The sequence below is a fragment of the Neolamprologus brichardi genome, chromosome 8 (assembly GCF_056152115.1).
Source record: "Neolamprologus brichardi isolate AB-2024 chromosome 8, ASM5615211v1, whole genome shotgun sequence".
Classification (NCBI taxonomy): domain Eukaryota; kingdom Metazoa; phylum Chordata; class Actinopteri; order Cichliformes; family Cichlidae; genus Neolamprologus; species Neolamprologus brichardi.
Window position 1 is genome coordinate 20,566,214 of NC_142111.1, and position 23,805 is coordinate 20,590,018.

Genomic DNA, 23,805 nt, shown 5'->3' on the forward strand with positions numbered 1-23,805 from the left:
GTAGGCCGGAAGTAAACGGCTATGGAATTGGACGGTCTAGCCTTCTCGATCTACTCCCGCCCTTAATTCAGAGTATTTCCGGTTGTCAGCGCCACGACACGAAAATCGAAAATGGACCCCGAAATCTTTCTCCGTTTTTTGTGTTCATTTTTAATTATCAACGAGCTAACCCATATTCTCGCCTGAAAATATGTTTAAAGTTTATTTTGTGGCCCAGAAAGATTAATAAGAGTAATTTTAAAATGGCGGCCGCCATTGCCGGAAACTGGAGCTTGGCTGGGCCGCGCTATGAATTCTGGGATATGGTGGGCCAAGAAGGACACACCCGACCCATCCTTCAAATTCGGGGAAAAGGAGGACGCATTTGTCGGCTGCATTCGGAGAAGTCTATGAATTTGGACAGCCTTCGGCGCGTCGCTGTGACGTAATCGGTCTACAAATGCGGCCTCAGGAGGATGCAGCCCATGAATTTGGACACAACAGCTACTTCCGGTCCAAAGCCAATGTATGTGGAAGCCCAAGAAAGCCAGTAACTAACAAATGCGCACATTCCTTCCACAAACTCTCCATGAAGCGGCATAACTGAACTGTTAGGGGAACAGCTTGATAATAAAGTCCTGCATTATTAAAAGTGTGTTTCATATACTTTTTAGAAAATGGCCACCTAATGTCTGCTGGCAGTTGTTGTGGGGTACCAAAACTCAAAGTGGCGCCATTAAATTAAAGGGTCAGCTCACAGAAACTGCAAATATGAAATATCTCCTTTCACCACATAAAGTAAAGCTGAACAGATGTGAATTTTCTTTTAAAAATCTGGTATGTGTGGTTACTCTAAATATGCACTACAGACTTTATTTTGAAGAATTTGAAGAATATAAAGTAGGTGTCACACCACGAGGCTTGTCCTCACTACATCTTAAAATGCCTGGATTTATCCCCGCGCAGTTTGTTTAAAATCTTCTCAAGAACATCTTACACAAAGAACTGAAGAGCATCTGCAGGTTGTTTACATTGCTGTATAGTAATAGCAGGCAGTGTGTTGTGTTTGCTGCTGTACAGGAAATAACTTCTTATGAATGCCATCACATAGTCAGGCCATTCTAAACAAAGAAACCATTTCATTTATACTCTGTATTTCTATACAAAGAATTGCAGTAATAAATGCACATGGAAACAACATTACGATCCTGTGTAAGTTACATATTACAGAACTGACGACAAAGTTGACTTTGAGTTTTCACAAGTGTAGCTAGCTAAGCCATATACTTAGAACATATCATGACTGGCTGAAGCTGACTTGTGAAAAAGAAACTGTAAAAATAAGGCAGTTAAAATTTAAAAGGACATTTAACCATAAAATCACTTTTTGTGTACCTACTACGCCTTTTTTGATGCTCTGTTTTGCTAATTTCTTTTCCACTTTGCTTGTCTTGTCTGACCTCATGACACTGAAAATACTAGATAAATAACATAGCTTGGTGAATTACTCTATTTAAAACTATATACACAGATAAAACCACTTGATGCAAAAGATGTAGTATGTAGTAGAATATGCAGTATTCATGAGAGTACTTTATGCAGATTGTGTAGTCCTTGAATAGAATCAAGGATACAAGTCAAGCACCAGAAGATTTGGTAAAATATATATTTTTTATTTATTTCTTCATACAAAGAAATATTATGAATGTTCAGTATTTAATCATCTAGAAACATCTGCTCCATGTTGCTCTTGCATTGTGTAAAATTAATTCCTTTGATGTACATACCACAAAATACTTGATTTACATGTCTTTTTCATTTTTGTACATACAGATCTGCTAGACTAAATACATATAATATGTGGATAAGACAAACATTTCTAACATTTTTAGATCTGAAAACAGGCTGAATAAAACTCAACCATAACAGATGCAGCAACATGGGAGTAAACCCATGGGTGCAAGGGTTTTATTTTTTTTTCTTGTTTCTTTTTTTTTTCAGATATCCCCTCAGTAAAAATGAACAGAAGTCAAATGCAGTACTCCCATCAGCTTACGGGAAAAATGTCCGACTTTTCTTCAACGACGTGACAGCTTGCTGAAAGAGGTCACCATAAATGCTTTTAATAATCAAACATTGCACTAAGGAGAGAAGAGGCGATGAAGGCTTTCTTCAAACACGTTCTCACTAGGAGTACCATCGCTCAGGCAGAATAAAAGCAAGCCTCAATCACCCCTGCTAGCAACCATTGGTTTGACGTGAAACCAGGAAGCTGGTTTCAAATGGAAAATAAGAGAAATAGCAGAATAAGTGGTTGCCTGTTTTAACGCAAGCAGGCTAACTGTGTTGGATCCAACAGTTGAAGAGGCACAACATTTTCTTATTTTAATAAGGACAATCAGATTTGACTTTTCACTAAATGGCAGTCTGACTTGAATGAGTTTTCTTGTGTGGATAGGTTGTCTACATTCAGTCTGAGCTCTGCATAAACGCATTAAAACCCTTCTCTGGGCGCTAATAATTCATTTCCATCATGCCTGCATTTTCATAACTGCTGCCACACCGAGCATGCATAGCTTAGTATAGCACAGCGTAGCGTAGCATAGCTTGAAAGCAGCCCCGTGCCCTTATGATGGTGCACCATCCGCTGCAAAGACATCACTTCAAAGATGATCACCACACATTTTCTCACTCTTGCATATCAAGAATTCAAGTAGAAAGACAAAAACTACGAAGCAATGCCGGGGACAAAAGCAGATCGCGACTAAGCCGTGTGAAACATGATATCGACATGAAGTTTTTTTTGGCAACGAGTGTTAAGATTGAAGAGATGAGACTTGAGAAGAGTGAATAAGGCATAAAGTATAACGGCCATGGATGATGGCACATGAGGTTTTCTGATGACACAAGAGGTTAGACACCGAAACCCTGCCTGAGGCAATTCTTGCTGTGCTATGAGTGCTTCACAAAAACCTTTCCTGTTCCTTTGATCTGTTTAGTCTGGGATCTAAGATGGGGCCTGGTGGACTTCTGTTTGAAGAAGTGCCATTTCAGTGAGGCGAAACCTTGCCGTCGTCTCTCTGTCATCTTTTCTATCTTTATGCTCGATTTCTGGCAGATATGCCTCTGCTACCTCACGCAAAGAAGAAGAAAAGAAAATAGGACACGCTGTCCCTGTGACCCGCTGTGCACCAACTCCTCTTTTCCTCAACAAATCAAAAGCCTCTCAAGGAAATTTGATTGAGACTTTGCGTGACCTTTGAACTGAGTAGATAGGGCAAAAGCCTGGCTACCAGCCAACACTACTTCAAATGCGGAGCTAGAGAGCAGGGGCTCGATCGATCTGCCAGTTACCTTTACTTGATTAGCATAACGTTAACATGGGCCCTTATGTGGTCCGGGATAGGATTTAACATTTGATGGATGGGCCATTCATTAGAGCAGGCAGCAGGAGCACTGAGAATGAAAGGGCAGCTGTATACTTTAAGCATGAGTGACACAATGAGTATCAATTAGGTCTATTGATCTACCTGTTATTGAGTGGAATGGGACAAGAGATGTGCTGCTTAGGGTCAATGGCAGAGCAGGAAACTTGCACCATGAAAAACCTAGAAGGATGTGAAACACCTTAAAAAAGAATCGCTTTCAGAAAGGGTATGAAGAGGATGAAGGTAAAGTGTGTGATGTAAGTATACATGAAGATTCTCCACTTCTCCGTGAGCACTCTGTACCCGTAATATGGTGCCTCTACACTTTCCGCCCTAGTTTCTGCTTCAATCTTCGCTGATTATCTGCCTTATGAAGCACCAGTAAATCCACTGAGTTTACAGGACCACAAGGGAGGAGCATGAGAATTCAAAATAAAAACGAGGAATGTTAAAAACAACACGTGGGTCAGATGTTATGTACAAATATGGTTAGGCAGCTTAGTGAATTAATTGCTTAGAAATAAAAATAAATTATTATAAAATAGATTTTCTGTACATTTTACATATATATAACAATATCTCCACATCTTGCCTTTGAATTACAGAGGAAAAAAGACAACTTCTCAAAAAATTAAAAAAAAAAGAAAAAGTCATTTTCACATCAATCCCAGCCAAAGTTATGTCCTGTCATCTGGTAGAACTTCATGTTGAAGGGCCTGTAGAAGTCTCGTAGTCTCTGCACCACCTCAGGGTCAATGTTTGGATGGGTTCGCCCTTTGGTTTTTCCAAGGCAGTGGGGCTTGCTGCTGCCTTCTGCTTTCTTCAGGCACGGGAATCCCTTGGTCTGGTTGAAATAGAAATGTTTGTCTGTGATGATCCTCTTGAGCCCGAGAAAGTCTTGCACACGGCCCAGCTCTCCAGCTGGGTCGCTGATCAAACGCTCGCCGCTCACAAACAGGATCTGCTCCATGGGGAAGTACTGCAGCCAGTTGTCCAGGTGCTTGGCGTAGATGCCAATCTGGATGGCGCTCCATGACGTGTCAATGAGCCCTGTAGTCCTGTTTTTAAAGGTGAGGCTCTCAAACGAGGGAATGTCAGGCTTCTTAGACAGTGTCTGTGTGTAGTCGGAGATAGCTCTAGTGACAGGGTCCCTCACTACGACGATCAGCTTGGTGTTCCGGGACATGGCGGAGATTCGGGCAGGAGCTTCCCTGGTCACAAAGTAGCTGGGAGTTTTCTCCATTGTGATTTGGCCCTCCAGGGTCTTGGGCATCAGCTCCCTGCAGAAAAAAAAGAAAGCAGGCCCAAAAAGAAGGTTAGAAGAAGGGTAAGATGCAGTAAGTTCTTGCATAATGTAATCAAGTTGATGGAGTGTACTGTGCTCTGCAATCAATGACTCACTAAGCCTGTAAAGCCTTATTATAGGGCTTGAAAACCTATTAGTGCAGGCAGCTCTCCAACATCAACAAGCTCACTCACTCATGAGATATCTCACTTCTGAGAAAAAACAGAAAACCTTTATTTACTCCAGAATCAAACAACTAGAGGAATTTCTAAACGTGACCAATCCTCTCGTTAACCATATTAGGTTTTCTAAGCCGTGCGCAGACTTGCATGGTTGAGAAGACAAATGCAACACCCAGATCACCTAGATGGGGCAAGATTTCATTTCATTGTGAATAATTCTGATGAGCCTTACAGCGTATTTTCTTTCCAAATTAACTCACAGCATGTGCAGATTCCATTATCTGATGTGTCTTCCCTAAGTTGCCTTTCCCCAAACCTCACTGCTGGATATAATGTTTCAAAGTGGTCACATTTAATCAAAATCCCTTGATATGCCCAATGGAGCAAACAGGCACAAAAAATTTGCCTTGCTGATTCAGGTATAGATGGCCACGGTTCTCTACCACCCGACTGGACCCCCAGTAAATGCAGCTCCACTGGAAGATGATGATGCTTGTTTCAGAAAGGTTTTTTTTTTTTTTTGACAAGAATGGCTTTGGTTTTGTGCGAAAACTGGCAAATGGGCTTTAAACATATATGTTACACGCAGACATATAATAAAGAGGTACATGGGAACAACTGGTTTTGAAGGAAAAGTGAATCACTCCGCTCTCTCCGCATCGGATTTCAGAACTAGTGGCCAAACTCAAAGTCTAGATTATGGTGGAGGCGATAAGAGAGGTTTGACTGACATTGGGATGTGGATCGCTTTTCCCTGTTTGGCCCCCAGACCGGGAGAAAAAGTAGCCTGTGTAATGTACATGAGATCAAATATGTTTCTGTTTTTTGCTGGATGGAAAGGATTCAAAGGATTGTTACACACACACCAAATCAGCTGAAATTCAAGACATAAAACATCCCAACAAAGAATGAAGAAAAAGCAGTTGAAGTCATTCAAAGGAAGGGAGAGATAACTGAGGGCATTGATCTATCAGGGAAAACACTCTCACAGATAAGGTTCCTGTTAGGCTGTTGTAGCCTGAAGCTCGCCTTTGTTGTTAAGGCCAGAACACTAATAGCCCATTGTGTAGACAGTACTATGGTAGCAGATCCCATTCAAACACTTTGTAATCCTACACAATATGTTTACAGGTGACAAAGGCTGAACACATTCTGTACATTTAGATATTTGTAATGCTTGATTCGTTCCCAGACCTCCATCTGCTCCTCAGGAATATACTCTAAAGGCTGGAATCTAGTTCATGTCCATTTAGCTCGTGGTTAATTCATGTAACATCAGCTCTCTGTCGTCAATGCACATATCAGTGCGCACGAGGTTGAAAAAATACCCAGGGTAATGTTGGGTAATCACTAAAATGTCTCATGGAAATGTTGTTGGCATTTGTGTAATCTTAATGCAGTGCTTGTGATCTAATTATGATGATATCATCTTGATTACTGACACATCAGTCGAGTGAACGGAGCAAGCTAAGGGAAAAGCGAGCTTATTTCCAAACATTAATAGCCTGTTGAAATCAGAACGTGCATGCCAGCAAGCCATTTCTGGATGTATAAATGCAAACCGCACATGAGCACACGCTACGTTTTTGAAAAGCACCTCTTGAATCTCCTCAAGGAGTATAAACCAAACACGCTTGAGTCAAACTGCATGCCATTCTTCATTCTCTCGCTGCACAATGGCGATACTGCCTGCAAGCTTTTTGTCATTCCTTGTGCTAACATACAAAAAGAGTTCAGAGCCAAACAGAAGAGGCAAATGGCTCCCGAGCTAATCCGATTTCAACACGACAATGTGGCATGGAGATAGGGAGGAGGCCTGAGTTACAATGTGCATAGTGATAGATTATGCTGATCCAAGCTCAGGGAATCCTAAAAAAAATCAAGTGTTGGGGGTTGAAGGAGCATAAAACTAGGGGATGGTCAGAAAGTGGCGAGGAAACCCCTAAAAGGCGCCAAATCCACAAGAAGAGGGCCCCCCTAATAAAAAATCTCCACCTCAGACTTTGCCCACTCTCTCTGCCAAAGAAGCCGGGGGGGGAAAAGGCAGGAAAGGAGAAAAGAGAGAAAAGGAGGGGAATTTAAGTGGGACAAGTAGCTCTTGGAAAAACAATGCCTATTATGCTCTCTTTTGATTTATGAGGTGCTGCTTTTAAAGATTCCGTCAGCAAACAGGCAATTCTGTGACACCAGGCTCCTCTTTTTTCCTCCTTTTCTTTGAAAGTGAGCCTTTGTCCCTGAGCGGAGGGGTGAGCAGGGCAGTGGTCAGGGCACAGGGGCGGGGATGGGGGCAGGGTAGAGAGGGGGCAGAAAGTGGAGGGTGGGTGCTTACTGGGGCCTGAGTGGAGCACTTCGCCATCCTTCTCGACCTCAAGAGAAGCTGTTTGGAGAGCTCTTAAGTGAAACGTGTGCCAAAATTGCCCTGCAAACATCACCACCCTGTCCCCTTTAGATAACAGCAACTCGTCTTTTATAGGAAACAATAACACTCCAAATAAGTTATTGGACCTCATATAGTATATCACAAAGAATTCTTTGCTTGGTGGCACTTTTGAAATTATATACTTGTGTGTGTGTGTGTGTGTGTGTGTGTGTGTGTGTGGACATTGTTTTCCATTAAGAATAATTCCAAGTTGACAGGTAAGCTAAAAACAGTGATAAGACAGAAAGCAGAAGCCGCTGTCACATGACAGCATCAAAGAAGGGCCAGCGGAGCGGCCCTTTGGCCTGCGTTTTAAAGAGCCCTCATCCCATCGGAGCTCAGAATGAGGGTTATTTCGATCTGATGTTTCTGCCTCCCTCCTGTCACATTTGATTCAATGATAACGGGCTGCCACCGAGCTGTCTGTGTCACAGCATCCCTGACAAAATGACTGGTTTGCTCATAGACAAAAGGAAAAAAGCTATTTGGCGTGCGTCTGTCGATTTTATATTTGATACAAAAGGTTTTCAATTATCTCACATGTCTGGATGTTGAAAGCATTTGAATCTCAAATTAGGGTTTGTTTATTTGAATACAGACAAATCGGAGGGCATTCTGTATCGACCATAAAAAGGGAGGGTGTGGCTTTACTCGCGTGGGCATTTAAAGCTAATGCACTCTGATTTCTATGGCTTGAATACCCTGGAGTGAGTATTACCGTCCCGTGGGAGGTAACAACACCCACAACAACAGTATACAACAGTATACACTGTACAGTGCTCTAAGCATGTTTGTGTACAGGCTCAATTAACCTGTCAGACTACACCAGTGTAAGAAACTCAAACAAATCGGGCACTTCAGAGGAATCAAGCACTTAACTTTGTGCTGAGTTTTCTTTGCATTCACTCCCGTCTCTTTTCCAGTGATCTAAGAAGGTTCACTCGACCCTTGGCAATCAGGCCTTGAAGTCCGATAGCAAAGTGACACTTCACGAGTATAAAGCAGGAGAGGGAGGAAATGAGGGAAGAGGTACTGAAAGGCTCCCTTTCTTTTCCAAGGGCCTCCTTCCGAGACCCTCTCATGAACCAATGCGCTGAACGTACAAGCATTTTCAGGAAATACAAAGACACATCTTTATTCCTTACTTGATGATAAGGATCTCGAAAGCCATTTGTTCGTTCACAGTCCAAAGTGTTCCTATTTCCATCTTTTCAACCCTGGAGACAACAAGCATTTGAGCCTGATTTGGAAATGCAGGACATTTCATGTGCATCACGAACGCATATGAAAGAATTCACGGATGAGGGTTTTGTTCATAGTAGCCTGCATTTACACGACACGCGCACTACAGATGCTACTGAGGGAGGCAAGCATGCACGGCCCTGCTGGTTCACGGAATATTTTCAAAGTAGCATTTAAGTACATACAGAAGCCAGACATTTTGAAATACGCTCCACCGTGCCTGGAGTCTGACATTATATTTACCGCAGAGCATGGCTTTGGCTGTAAATTAAAAGAATAAAGAAGATGGTTTATGGCCACTCCAATGCAGAGAGGGAGGAGTGCTCTGAATGGAGTCGCAGAAGCTTCATCTGGTCTCTCTTTCAAGCACTCGAAGAGGAGTCCAGGTGTTAGTATGTGGTCACTTAGAGCTTTTTGACAGCTCATTTCCTGGCTGAGAAGAGCCAGACACCCCTGCTTAAAGATGAGATCTTGCAGGAGTATAGGCTGAAAGGTGTCTGTGTGCATCTTTATCTTACAGTTTGATGGCGATATATCTTTGGGAACTCCAAAAAATATACATTCTTTTGGCCATACTATTGAGTAAGTCTCCATATGTGCATGTACATTTCACACACACCAAAGTCATGCTACAGCCTCAAATTAACAGCCTGGCTTCAGTGCATAATGGTTTCACTGTAAAGAGAAGGTGGCTGAGTGGAAGCCCCTCCAAATCTTCTGTCTGCTAAAGGGATTAATAATGCAGGCTAGCCTAGTATCACACACTCAGACCTTGAGAGCAGGACCCTGCATGGGATGGGGCATATCTTGCAGCTAAAAGGAGGAGTGCGGCTTGAAAGCAAAATTCCTCCTCCGAATTGCTGGGAATGCTGTTGTCAAGAGTGCCTGTCAGTATTAATGGAGTTACTGCAGACCACTGTGCACCCCTATCTCTGTTCCTCTACTAAAAAGCGATTCTGTTTAGAAAGTCCCACCGTCTCACCAACAATAGTACCCATGGTCTTGACTCAAGGTCATACCTAGAACATTTATCGCAGCATTTCTGCTAACAAGGTCTTATCGAGAACAGAAGGAAGGACAAAAAGGAAATAGCCAAAGATTCCACAGCCGGGTCTAAAAGGTCAGGGTGTAATTATTCGCTAGCATTTTAATCTTTCTCAGAGCAGCACAGATTGCAGAGGACAAACTGGTCAGAGCTCTGTGACACTTTGACACAGAAATTCTGGGCTTGAAGTCCTGATTTGGTTGATAAATGTAACTCCTAGGCCCTGAACTCCGTCAAGACATTGCGCTATGTCAAAGCAGCCTGGGAATATCCTGACCCTCCAAGTAAACAAAACAGTTAACCCAACCGTCGCAACCCGTCCATCCATCATTTTAAGCTGAAGTCAGGGAGTTGCACTTCACTGATGTGGAGCTTTTTTTTTTTCCCTCTTCATTTTAGCGCCTCTTACAGAAGGAATGTGTGTGTAAAACAGTGTGTAGGAGTGGGAGCGTGAATGACAGAGACAATGTGAATCGACAAGAGAGGGAAAGACAGAAAGTGGGGAAGAAGGGGAGTCAGGCCTTGAGGTTTGCAGACCATGCACACTGGTTTGGGCTCATACCCAGCCCGGTTTTGGAGGCAACATCAGACACTAGTAAAGCAGAATAAATAAACAGAGAACAAACCACCACATATAATGCCATGGGCTTCATGTTTACCCCCCTCTGTAATGTCCTGAAAATACTTAAGTGAGGTTGAGACATTCTTCTCCGATGCTGTCGTGGTTACCTTATGATGGGTAGCGCTGCAGAGGCGTGACAAGCACAAATTATTCAATTTTAAAACTAACTATAAGTTTTCCTATTCGGAAAATCTCTTTTCAAGTGCATTTGTTGCTATCTGGCACCTTCGGAAAACAACACTGGAATGTGTGGAGCCGCAGGGATTATTCAGGCCTGGAACCACACCGGCCTGTGGCCATAGGCGGCTGCCTAGAATTACTGAGTGTTAATAACCCTGCAGCGAAGCGAGGGAGCCCACCATGTGGCATAAATAAAACAGAGGAGTTGGTGAAAGGCATGGCGGAGAGAAGAAAGTAGCAGTAACTCCTCCCGCTTTGAATGTGCAACTCTTCACAAGTGCTGTCCTATTTTTCCTCCTTCAGGCTTTTAAAAGCATCGGCCAAGAAGAAAAAAAGTAAAAAGCTTTAAATGGCCAACCTTAAAAAAGTGAAACATCCCATCATCTGAGCATCACTTAAGACTACATCTCATCACTTTGTTTGACATGTGATACAAGATGATTCACCTGATCAAGCCACAGCAATCAAGCTACTCGCTGCGTGCGCGCCAGCCATCAGACGGACACGCTGTGAAAGCCTCCACTTTGTGATACTAGCCAAAATTTGTTTAGCACTAGTAATCCTCTTTAATCAATGTGTTTGCTTGGGGTGTTTGCTGAAGGTGTTACCCCGGAGCTAGCCACGCATTCCACCACTCCATCAGTATCAGGGTGCGACTGGATGACAGCTGGGATGAAATAAACCAGTGAACCGTAAAAGAAAAAACAACGGGGCAAACAACAACGGGGAGCTGCAGGTGAAGACTCGGTTTGTGTGTAGGAGCAAGTGTTTGCCTACTCTGTGTGTGTCTAAGCATATCTGGGTGTTGATGTGTGGGTGTGCAGTCAGAATGGCTGATTCTGACTGCTTTCCTGACGCTTGACATGCACCAAGAGGCACATGACTCCTTGATCTAGCTACAGCAGAGATGAATAAAAGATGAAACAGACTCAAGAAGAACTTACATGCCACCACCCCCACTCCCTAGGCGCACACGCAGTCACACACAGAGAGACAGAGGGAGCGAGCAAGCTACTTTGCATCCTGTTTGAATTGGCTGTCATCCGTAACTGCCTGCACACCTTTTTGAAGACAGGTGAACTACAAAGCGTGTGTGCAAGAAAGAGGGGATTTCCTCTCTACTGTATGTCACTCACCGAGCCCAAAACCATCTCTGCGTGTGTTTGGGCTCTATCATTTTGCTTCTATTACTCACACTGCAGCTGTTGCTGCAGGTTAATGGTTTACAAATTCCTAAAGACAGCCTGCCTCCCAAGCAAACATATAATTAGCTATACTGAGTAGGGATAGCATGACAATTAACCTACTCCTTTCCGAGATGGAAACAGTGGCAGAAGCAGTTTTTATCCTTTAATCTCTCTCTTTTCCTTGGTCTGAAGCATAGATTTTTTTTTTTATATAAATATACAATAACATCTCCAAGCAATAACTCTGTCTTCAACATTATAGAACTAAGTTATGTTTTGCTGCATTGTTTGCTATAAATTCCATTCAGAGGCATTTTTCGCTAAGGTGGGCAAACAGAGCTCTCAGTACACAGAAGAGCAGGGTTTCCATCCAGATTCCAACTGGTGGTTATGTTTTATGCTTTTCTAGGGTTAGAGCAATACCGTGGTTTTAGTAAATAAACATGTTACATGTCAAGTCACCTTCCTGAATTCTGCAAGTGCTTCCAGTGCTGCCAGTGTCTAAAAATAGCAACGCAATTAATAATTTTTGCAGTATTTAGGAGGGGAAAAGAAAGAATGTTGCGATTAAACACATTCGTGATAAGCTCACTTTGATGTATTTCTGGCTTCCAAATGCCAGCGCACATCCATAATTTAACAGACATGCCAAAACACAGAATGCTCTAAATTTTCCGATTTGGAAACTATCTTTAGTCTTATTTCGATGGCACTCTTCACACAAAGATAGAAATCGTCAGGCTTTTCATCTTTTTTTTCAGCAAATAAAATTTAGTCCACCTTTCAGAAATAAACTTCACTAAGATCTTAATATCTGGCTTCCTGTTGGGGTGTTTTGGTGTTAAATTAGCACATAACCGCTACAGTAATATTAATACAACTTACAGATAATGGAGGAGTAGTTTTTGCTTCCAAAGTAACCGAGTGCAGTTTTCAGATATAGATCAGTTAAACAAGGAAGAGAAAAACTGCACGTGGTGGAAAAATAATTGGCATTGAGTAGAGTTTGGCCAGGTTGTCTTAGAGGTGAGCTGAAGTGTTCTTACAGCTCCCAACAGCACTGGGAGTACATCTAAATGGAGAGAGTGACTAGTGTCGAGCAGCCAAGGTGGAGGGAGACAGCTCGAGGTTTCTAATGAGCTCTGCTCTTTTACTGCCAGGCTAATGGAAACCTCGGGAGACCTTCCTTGAGTTCTCTTTCTGTGTGTGTTGTATGTATGTGAGTGTGTGTGTGTGTGTGAGTGTAAGAGAGAAAGCGTGTCCTCCTTTCTCCCACAGGCAGGCTCGCTCTCCAACACCCTAATGGCTACCTCTGGGACTTAATACCTGGGACAAGTGAAGCTGTAAAGGTCTACTGTCATCAGTTTTTTTCCGTTCCTCCCACTCCTAAATTACTTTTCCTTTCCTTTGGAAAGGACATAAGACTCACCTGATTAACCTACCTTTAGAAGAGTAACAGTAAATAATTAACAAAATGGTATATGGGTGTCTGTCTCCAGCAGCCTCCAGGGAAACCTTTTTAATGTGCCAGAAAGTGTTTATTTAGCAGCAATGACTGACCATTAACTCTGGAGGGAGGATGTCTGGTTCTGTTCTGACATGTAAAACAACATCCAAATTATCACCTCGTTAAAAAGGGTCTAATTCACACGTAGCACAGAGGGAGGGTTTGTATACCGCTTTCTCCATCATAAGCTTCCTTTCTCCTTGCTCCAAGACCACTTTATTTGAATTCTTTGCATTTTATTGTTGGTGGGCTTGAATTACTCATTATAAACAGAGAGATTTTTACCTCAATGCCATTCAAGCCTCTTTTTATGATGCCATTGTTTATTTACACTGACACAAGCCAGTGTAATGCCGCCCCGGTGTGTGATTTTGCATAGCACGCTGGCATTGTGTAACCAGAGGGGTTTGACATCTAACAAAGCAGCGCCAGTCCTGACTTACACAGATGTTACTACACGCACTGCAATGCTTAAGTCACTCCAACATAGCCCCCAATCCAACCTTCCTTTTATACAGAGCTGCAAAAAAACAAACAATGCCACAAAATGTGTCTTTTAAAAATGTGTTTGTGTGGGTTTATTTGTGTTTGATTGAATGGCTTTGTCTTCTTATTCTTTGCATCATCCATTTGAGTCGAATGTTGACAGCAACTTCCTGTCAGCCTCCTCTTTTATCCTCTGATTCAGCAGGAGGTTGCTGTCTGTTGCAGCTAGATTGTCTTCACTGGTGTGGCTAGCGTTCTCTGCACACCAACAGGAGAAGGATGGGGGATGCAAACCACCACGGCACAGCGCTGCCACTCCCTTCTCCACAGGTCTCCCCTTTCACTATTAACCGGTTGTAATTTGGGGATAAAAGCTGCCTTTTTTCCCTGCTTCTCCACCTCCCCCAAGGTCACTCTGGATTCTTGACCGGGCTACGCCAGCTTAGGCAAAGAGGAGAGGGCTTCCCTCGCCCCTCTACACTGACCAAAGCCTTCTCTGGTAGTTGGTCACGTCTGGTCATCGAGGCCTGCAGTGAGCCCCACCCAGAAATGCAAAAACCAAGTATGACATGTGACACCATTCTTGCACATCAGCAACACAAGTGCGCAGCTGGAAAACTGGAAAAGAAGGAAGAGATTTGAGGATGATGTTCGGGGGAAGAACTGGGAGGCAGCGATGAGAAACAGGGTGCCACTGACGAATAATCCACCCATATGGGAACTGAAGGTGGAAGTTTAGCCAACACGGAGGCACGGTTTCAAACTGCTTGTTTTCACGTTGGCCACTGCTATTGAGGATTTGAGCAGAGGATGTGAACCTGCTGTCAGCTGTACGGTTGGCTGGCCGGGCGCTCATTCCCAGAGGAACTGTGGAGTTCCAGGAATCAGGAAACAATCAGAGGGCCAAAGTATCTAATCATGAATCTGGCATTGTCTTTACTGCAGCTCCATCTGAATGAGAGCCACTTAAACTTTCAGTACTTGATTTTTATCAAACGCAGTTTAAATATATATATTTTTAAATCTCCCTGAACATAACTCAGTAGGTTTTCTGCTGTCGTGCGATTGTTTATGAAGCGTTGTAAGATCCCCTGTGGGGCTTGTAGCTTCCAGCAGCTTTCTGTAGCTCTGCAGATGGTCAACACACACAGACCCTGTCAGCAAGCAGACGTGGGTCTGACCTCAGTCAAAGGCTCTTAACCCACCTCTACACATTACCTCCAATCAAGCCTGACCAATCAATACTGGCTATCCCAGAGGGGTCAGGCCATGGAGACATTTGTGTATGATGTCTGACAGTTTCAGTCTTCTGTGACATCAACTGAAGATTATTTGTGGTTTCACAGCTGAGCCTATTACAATAACGCTGTATGCATTGAATGAACAACACTTCCACGTACCCACTGACTTTCCTTAAAACGTCCCGTGTATGCAAACATTAGCACTCGATGTTTTGTTGGTCAAACGATGCTCTATAGAACCAGGTGGCCCTTTTGGCCATTGCGAGGAAGAAAGGAGGGTGAGGTCAGTGGCAACAGAAAGTGGATGGGTCACCTACATGGAAATAGGAGCTCCCCTGTGGCGAGCAGATAAAGGACGTGCACCCACCCAGAACCGTCTCTGACATGGTCAAGAGATGCAGTCTGACTCAACTCAAGAACTAGCAGTGGGGGTAGAGATAAATAACGGCTTTCAAACAGTGCAGACTTCCGCAAGCGTCCTAAGTCTGATAGAGGAACTTGGTTTCTTTTCATTTTTTTAAAGGAAGTTCCCTTTTCAACAATGCTCCACTTGTCCTTTTGTGGTGCTGGAAGTAGCTTTTACCGACACTGCTTTTTAAGTCCGTTTACCTCCACGGTGTTTTATCACAGACTCGATACAAAGGTTGACCAGCGAGACATCCTGCTCAGGGAAGGCACCCATTCAGACAGAACAATCTCTACAGAAGTGGAATCACCTTTGATTGCAAATCACATGAAGTGTGCGATCCAACTGTTATATTACTTTACTTCGACGCACCACTTCTTTAAACTCACAACCAGAAGCAAACCTTTTTAAAAATTCTCATGCGGAGAACAAACAGCTGACAGCCTCTGATAGGCTCTAATTAAAACGAGCTTAGTAATAGACACAAACCTAAGACACATACCACCATATGGCTGTAAACTATGTTACTGCACCCTGCCCGACATGTGTACAGCTTCTCGTTTAATGCTAAAGCCACTCCGAGGGAGGAGCGACAGCGTCAACAGTGCCTGGGCCTGACAGTGAGCTAAGACCAGAGTCCACGACACGACAGCAAAACCACAGCACAGTAATTACATATCAAAGCCCCTTCATAGCAAATACGGCTAAATGGGATATGAAGAGAGCAATATGCACCACAGACTGACAGGGCGGGATGAGGACTGTAGTCAACAAGAGTTAGGAATAAATAAAATACTGCAAGTTGAAGAAAACAAAGTCGGTGTGGAAGGAGAGAGGCCTTCAGCTAATGTGCATGAGTTAAAGCGTGTTCCAAGGTGACATACAAGATCATACAAACTGGGGGAAAAAACTGATTTAAGCTATTCGCAGTTCTGTAAACTCTATTCGCAACTTCTGTAAACTCTCAAAAAAGCCAAATCGCTCCAATTTTTTATGAGCGTTCCTGTCACTTCTCTCTGATTGTTTTATTCCATCAAGTGAAACACAGTTACAAACGTTTGCTTGCTAAATATCTTTGTTCTACACCAGTCTGTGAAAAATCACACAAAAATGAAAGTGGTTAATTAAAAAAAAAGCACTTGCACTGTTTTCCCTGTGCTTATTCTTTGGGAGCTATTAGTTTTTTTATTTTATTAATTACCTTACTGCAATTATGCCATTAATGTGTGTGCCATAGAGAAGCATACATGTTCTTAAAATTATTATCAGATAACACCGGTTTCGCTTACACTCCTCCAGGGAACAGGTGCAAATAGAAAATAAAGAACCAATGTTCCTCTTCACATTCAGTCACAGTGGCCTGCTTAATTCTGAGTCACTCTTTCTGTGTGTGTGTGTGCGTGTGTGTTCGCCGGGGCTAGTTCATGCATGACCTCACTGCGAAAATGTGTACCTCCTGATACAAGGACCCCTCGGTCAAAAGCATGAATCATGTGTTTGTCTTTGGCACAACTAAAAACTGTCAAAGAACATCAGAAATCCACAAAAGGACTTGTTATCTCCACCTCCTTTCATTTTGAAACTTCTCTTCCCGCTGCCTCCCCGAGTCTTTTCTGCTCTCTCTATCTCTCTCTGCGGCTGCATTTACTTGGTGGAATTCCAACGCTAAATGCGTGCCCATTGGGGGAGGCGAGGATGGTGCAAGCTAGTTACAATAGCGCATGACAGGGAGATTGTGCAAATCAACAAACAATGAGAGGTACGTTACACAACTCAGACACAAACACACACACACACATATAACTGTCTCCATAAATGACCATGATCTGATCACATTCCCACAGAAAATATTTCAATGCCACACAATTTTGCTTCTGTCTGGAAAATGTCAGTATTCCCCTCCCAAATTGCCAAATCGTCTCCAGTATTTTATTCTAATGGGACAGTGAGGGGGATCAGCAATGAATTAAGTATAATTTCCCTTCTCTGTCCATCCTCACCCTCGAAAAAGAAACCCTTTTTTTCACTACAGGGACTGCTTACACCAGCTGTTTCACTGTAATGTTCTCTCCTCACTGCAGTTCTTTAATAGAAGTATTTCATAACAAGTTTTGCTGTTACCAATCTGAATGAACTTGAACAAAAAGTTCATGGATTTTTGTTTAACATAAGCGCTGTTTAGATGTGCCTCCAAAGCATAAAACGCCTTTATCACAACAAATAAAACACATAAAAATAATGTGGAGTGTACATTGCTCCAGTGCTGTCGAATAGCTTGTGTTTCCAATGCAAAATAATCAACAAATAATAAAATTCTATCACAAAACCTTGAGTCCTGATTTCTTTACACGGTTTTGAAAAAGTATTGAATTTCATAGTCTAAAAGCTGACTGTACTTTTCCACATTTCCCCATACAAGAAAAGTTGGGCATGCAGTCGCTGGAAGTCAGTGAAATAACCGCCTTCCCAAACCAGTTAATCTGGCTGCAATAAATCAATGATTCTATCAAAGCGAGCACATGAAAAACAAATCAGAAAGACGTGATCATAATTTAAAGTGTAAAATCTTTTGATGAACTTTGCTTTTTTTTTATATTCATACAAAACTTAAATACAAAAAATAAATAAATAAAGATGGTAATTAACCACATTGGGTAAATGTTTTTGAAAGCGTGATTATAACATTAACAATAACATTGTATCTGTAGGTGTCATTTTATCAATTAGTAAATGATAATAAATCAATAAAATCAGTTGACCATTGGTAAATGAACAGCTGGAACTTTACCTGCATTTTAAAAAACAGCTTAAAAAATTACCTGAGCACTGATAAAAATAAGATAAGTAAAATATAACTAAACCGAATCAAAATATGTGTAAAACTAGTATTAGAATATATTTTTAAGTCTGTCTGTGCTGTGACCTGCCAAGTATGGTCATTAAGCTCAATAGTCCCTGAGCTCCTTATATTAACACTTAAGTGACCAGGATAATCTCAGACTGGACCTCTGAAGATGTTAAATGGCTTTTGTTCTATAAAGAACCCTTTCATTGTCTTTTACAGGCCATTTACTTGCATTAAGCCCATTGACATAACAATAGTTCAACCCCTTTCAGAGCAACAAACACTATTAGGTAAAATATTCCACGGGACAAACATGTAATAATGTTGAGATTTTTTAATTTTCCAAACCTGATCTAACAAATCAACTGATTTTTACCTTTTTTTTAATTGGGTCTTAACACAGTGAGGTTGGTCAGATTTGCTTGAATTGCGCTTCAAGCCTCTTTTCATAAGGCGTTGTAGCTGAGTAGTCTGAAATTTGTCCGTATTTGCTCACTATAAGTGAAAGAGAAAGGTCGGTCAGGACCTGACTGTACCCCCGTACAAACGTAATAAATGAGAAATAATTTAATTAAAACCTCTCCTTGGTTGTAAAATAACACGACTCAATCAAATAAACTGGAAAAGTAGGTTTGAATCTGACATACAAGCCTGAGTACGCATCCCCGTGGAGGTGCAATATTGCACTGTGTCCAACAGAGATCACTGCACATCGCAGAAACACGCCAATCTCACCGTAATCTCTACCCGGCTACATAATGCGCTTTCAATTCTTCGATTCTTTCAAAACAAAATTACGCACGCGATGGAAGGGGAAAAAGCAAGCCATTAATCCTCAAAATTAACAGTTAATTAAAAATGCCTAATCTGTGCTGCCGACATCCAAAAGGACGTAAACAGACAGAACAAAGCGGAGGTAACAACCTGTGTGTTTATTTAAAGGTTTAAGTTGTGAAATAAGCTCAAAACCTGCTGGATAATTGTTAGAATTTTGTGTGCTTTGATGGGCTCCAAATGAGTGACATATAAATCAATTTATGGGTAAATAGATTAAGCTGTGTTTAAAAAAAGAAAAATGGCTTAAATGTTGTTGGATTGAAAAATGAACACGCTTACAAAAATTGTGTGCAACCTCTAAATCTGACGCACTTTAAAGAAAATCTACAGCCTTTCGGACCCTTGTTCGTCTGGCTTACTAAATAAATTCAGCATCGCTGTTCTGCACTGCATTGCAAATTCTTTCGTACAGTTTCTTCCCCCGGAAAAGTGTATTTGCCCTGCATCCAGATAAACAAACGCCCGGTGATTAGTTTTACCTGTACCACTCCAGCCCGTTGTCATAGTTGCGGTCGAAGAAGTGAGGCTCCGCTCCCACGGCTCTGATGTCAGGATGGACCCGGAGAAACTCCAGCAGAGCCCGGGTCCCTCCTTTCTTCACCCCGATGATGATCGCCTGCGGCAGCTTCTTGCTCCCGGAGCCGTTGGAGAAGCTGGACATGGCGCTGGGCTCCGGGGCTCTTTGGTGCTCCCCGTGCATCTCGTCCCAGTCTTCGGCTCTGTCAGAGTCCAGCTCGTTATTGAGCAGGTCTCTGGACGCAGCGGTCCTGATGGACGGCTCCTCATAGTCACTCTCTATATCCTCCCAGGGCTGCGGTTTGGCCAGCAGTCTGGACACCAGGTCCGTCCTGCTGCTCTCTGTCCTCTTGCCCACCGCAGAACCAGTCTCCTTGCCCCGGTAACTCTCCACGACCAAACTTGGCATGGTGGAACAGTAGCCCACGCATGAGTACAGCATGTATACCCAGATTAAAAACATGATGCTGAGCAGTATTAGTTTCTTCTTCACGGGGCTGGACCAGAAGGCATACAGGTTGTGGAAAATCAGGCTATATTCCATAAGCCTTTCGGTTGAAAACCATATCCCAGCGGCGCATATTGCCTAACTCACTCCCGGTGGCACCTTTGCAATCCTTGCAAAATTAAGCACATGCTCATGAAAAAAAACTAAAAATAAATAAACCCTACAAATAAAACAAACAAATAAACTAGCCTAAATAAAAGCGGAGGGATCGGTGCATCCAGGAATGAGAAGGCATGGAGGAAACGATAATCACAAGGGTGCTTAAATTTGGGGAAAGTGTTGAGTTGCGACAGGCGCAGCACAGCCCCGCGCGAGCCTCATCTCAGGTTTGCTCGAGCTCCTGGGTGAGCGCGAGACCTTATACAGAGACGCGCGCGAGAATGACGGCGGCAACGGCCAATAGCCGCGAGGGAGATAAATATGCAAGGCTTATGTTGATACAAGCGGGCCAATCAGGTGGGAGCATGGGCGAGTCCGGCCGTGGGATCCTGGGTATGGAAATGAGGCGTGTGTGCGGGACTCTGCTGAGAGTTTGGAAAACTTTCACACCGGGCAGAGTTTAATTAGCTGAAGTTTTAAATGTTTCACTCATCGTTCACACAGTTTTTTACTCATATATTTTCAAAATGTTTTTTTCCAACTACGAATTCCAAAGCTAATGTTGTCAGAAATATGAAAAAAAGGTGGTGAAAAAATGTCTATAGGCTACATAAACAGTGCAAAATAATCTCAGTTCACAAACCACATAATTTGAATGACACTGACTGTGAGTGAATGCGAAGAAATGAGGAGGGCACAGTGCTGGCGGTTAGAACTGGAAACAGGAAGCGTTGCTTCATTATTTAGTTGACATTTTGTACATATTATCAAAAATTGCAATTTATCCCCCCCATACAGAGCAATAGAACCTATCAACAATGACATGCTAAATACTACTACTACTACTACTACTAATAATAATAATAATAATAGTTAGCCTATAATTCTAAGGTATTTTAATTTCCTTTGTATTAAACGTGTGTCTTAATTGGATTTTTTAGTAATAGTAATAGTAATATTACTATAATAATATAGTAATAATAGTACAATAATCGTTCTCCAACTTACTTTTGCAAATTTTTTCAGTACTCAGCACGTTAATTAACGATGCAAAGCAGGAAACAATACTTCGATAATCCAACATGATGGAGGCAGTGCTCTCCCGGGCTTTGTTATTCTAATATCCTGCTTCTGACAAAAGCTTGAGAAGTAGAAAATCACGATTTTAATCTGCATTCATTAATCTTTTTTCGTGTGTTTATTTATTTATTTTACTTTTAAAGAAAGTATGCCACGAAGGTGTCTTTATTAATTTATTCATGAAAAAAAGTATCCCTCGCATTAATGTAGGCAAACTTTTAAAATATAGTTTGTTTGGAGAGGTTTTTCGGTCATAGTTCAGCCATCTTCCAAACCCAGGAATGCTTTTTTTTATTTATTTATTTTTTATTATGATTTTTTTTAGAGAACTTCCAAAGCTCAGCAAACTCAGAAAATAAAACGCATCGAGTATCGGAAACATGCATTAAATTTTCATTTTAGAGAAAAAGAGAGGAGAACAGGGACACCGAGTGCTTTTCGATTGGAGATGACTCAAAACAGATCGATAATTTAAACCTCGCGGTATTTTAGCCCCTTTTATGAAACAGCCAACCCACTGATAAACTATTGTGGGTTTTTTAATGATTTGTGTAGCAAATCTTCTTTTTCATGCGTGTTATTACACATGAACAAGCACGATTCATTTCCCCCCTAAAGTTTTGACTGCAAGAGTCAAAGCCACGTCGCAACAACGGCCTGAATTGTAATAAGAACAGAAGATAATATAATCATCCCGAGCCCGCAACGTCACGCACAAACAGAGCATTTCTAAGAGCAGATGTATTTTTTTAAATATATAAATATGAGTCATTTTCCTGGTGGAAAAAAAATATGGCATTGCAGTAAAAGGACCTGTTGCTTGTGTTGATGCTCCACGGCGAGTTTATCGTAGCCTACTGAATATTTTCTCCCCATGGCATCAGTCACTCTTTACTCTAATAGCATATTCCTGCGGGGACTTTTTGGATGTAGCTTTACTGCGCTGGATGTATAGTTTCACTCTAAATATTTCTTTAGGATTAATGCAGCTATTTGGATTCTGTTTTGCAACAACCAACCTTTGAAAAGAGGCCAGAGGTCATCCTTCATCCTGAGATTTCTGCGCTTGGTTTGAAGAGTTCTGGAATCCGAGCTGTTGTACAGCGTTTCCCTCCTCCTCTGATCCGAGTCTCAGTCTGGATATGAAAGCTTTCTGCACCGGGCTGGACTGCAGATTGCTGCTCGGGGAGTCTCCCCTGTTTACAGATGCATATTTCGATCTTCACTTTGTTGACTCTGGCATGAAAGCTCCCACTCGCGCTGAACTGGCAAATCACATGAATGATTTAATGGCTGATATCAGCAATGGGGAAGAAGAGAGACCTCCATGTTTTTATGCATGGAGAGGAGTGAAATAAGGGAGAAGAGTACTCATAAAATATTGTTGACTTATAAAATAATAATAGACGCAGCCTTTCTGAAGTTTTTCTTCATTCTACATTTGAGTAAATGTGATAAATCTAAAGTTTAAAATGCCCAGTAACATAGGAGTCAGCTTTTATGTACTCTATTATGTAATATAGGAGTCAGCTTTTATGTAAAGTATTATTACTAACAGAAGCTTGTGGTGTCCTTGGAAATCAAATACTTAAAGAGCTGCTCTAGCTTCGCTTTAGACATCTTAATTCTCCTGCTTTGAACAGTCTTTTCTTTTTTTATGTCTACTGTAAGTCTGCTTAAAAGCACCCTCCATTAAAGCTACAGCAATAACTTACATTATTGGATACAATCAAATATTTGAAATTATATTTAAGGTGACACACAGGAATGGAAAAAAAGAGTCGGGCACATATATAATTTTGCTGAGAAAATGTTAAAAAACCAATAAAGTTCCAGAAAGTTAAGGAGATGAAGTCTTTTAAAATCCAGCTAGTAGGTTTATTTTAATTTTCTGCAATTTTAAATAGCTTCTATACATTTCCTCCTGAGAATGAACTTTCCCTAGATTTTCAGTGGTAATTACTGATTTAAACAACACATTTTTCTTTTCCTTTTACCTTAAATCTGAAGAGAAACTCAAAAACTGTTCTATACTCGGAGCAACGGCTGGACATAATAACACAAAAAGCAATAAGACTTCAACTATCTTGCCTGATGGTACAAGGCGAGGTTCACCACTCGATCTCTATAAGAACACGTGTAAACCACAACAGGCCATCACTTTGAGCCGTGAGGTTTGGTAAAGACATTCAATCTCCACACAGGTTGTGCGCCCCCCTCACCCCACCCCAACTGTAGCAGCTGGCTCAATCGCTCTCCTTCAGCCCTCTGATATGAAACTCTGTATCCGGTCAGGCGCTTTACGAGGATGTCGAGCCGTTTCAGGTCTCTCGGCCACGGCTAAATCCTACAGCCCCCTTTTATGGCAGGAGGATGGCAGCGAGAGGAAGGGGGCACTTGTTTCACCGACTGCGGTGATGGAAATGTAACCAAATACCAAAACTAGGGGTAAAAGGCGGAAGGGGAGCACATGCTGACTGACAGGTGCAGAGGTGGTCTGCTAAATGGAGCTCATTGGAGGGATGGCGATTTGTTCTGAAAGTGAGCATACCCACTAAGGCTTTAATTGAAACCTAAATCCATACATCATGCAGGCAGCAACACCTAACGAGGTGTGCTAGCAGTTCGTGTGTGTTCTTTAAATATGTATAGAGAAACCAACTGCATGCACAGTTATTAACACACAGTAAATGATGACACAAAAGACAGAA

General features: G+C 42.1%; 1 protein-coding gene across 1 annotated transcript; it reads right to left on the reverse strand.

Moving 5' to 3' along the window:
• Positions 1–1,631: 1,631 nt before the first annotated feature.
• On the reverse strand, positions 1,632–20,231 carry hs3st3b1b (heparan sulfate (glucosamine) 3-O-sulfotransferase 3B1b). Its single transcript, XM_006790939.2, has 2 exons — positions 19,371–20,231; positions 1,632–4,687 (listed from the first exon to the last, which is right to left on the reverse strand). The coding sequence occupies exons 1-2, from the start codon at positions 19,949–19,951 to the stop codon at positions 4,069–4,071; spliced, it is 1,200 nt and encodes a 399-aa protein (XP_006791002.1). The 5' UTR covers positions 19,952–20,231; the 3' UTR covers positions 1,632–4,068.
• Between the last annotated feature and the right edge of the window lie 3,574 nt (positions 20,232–23,805).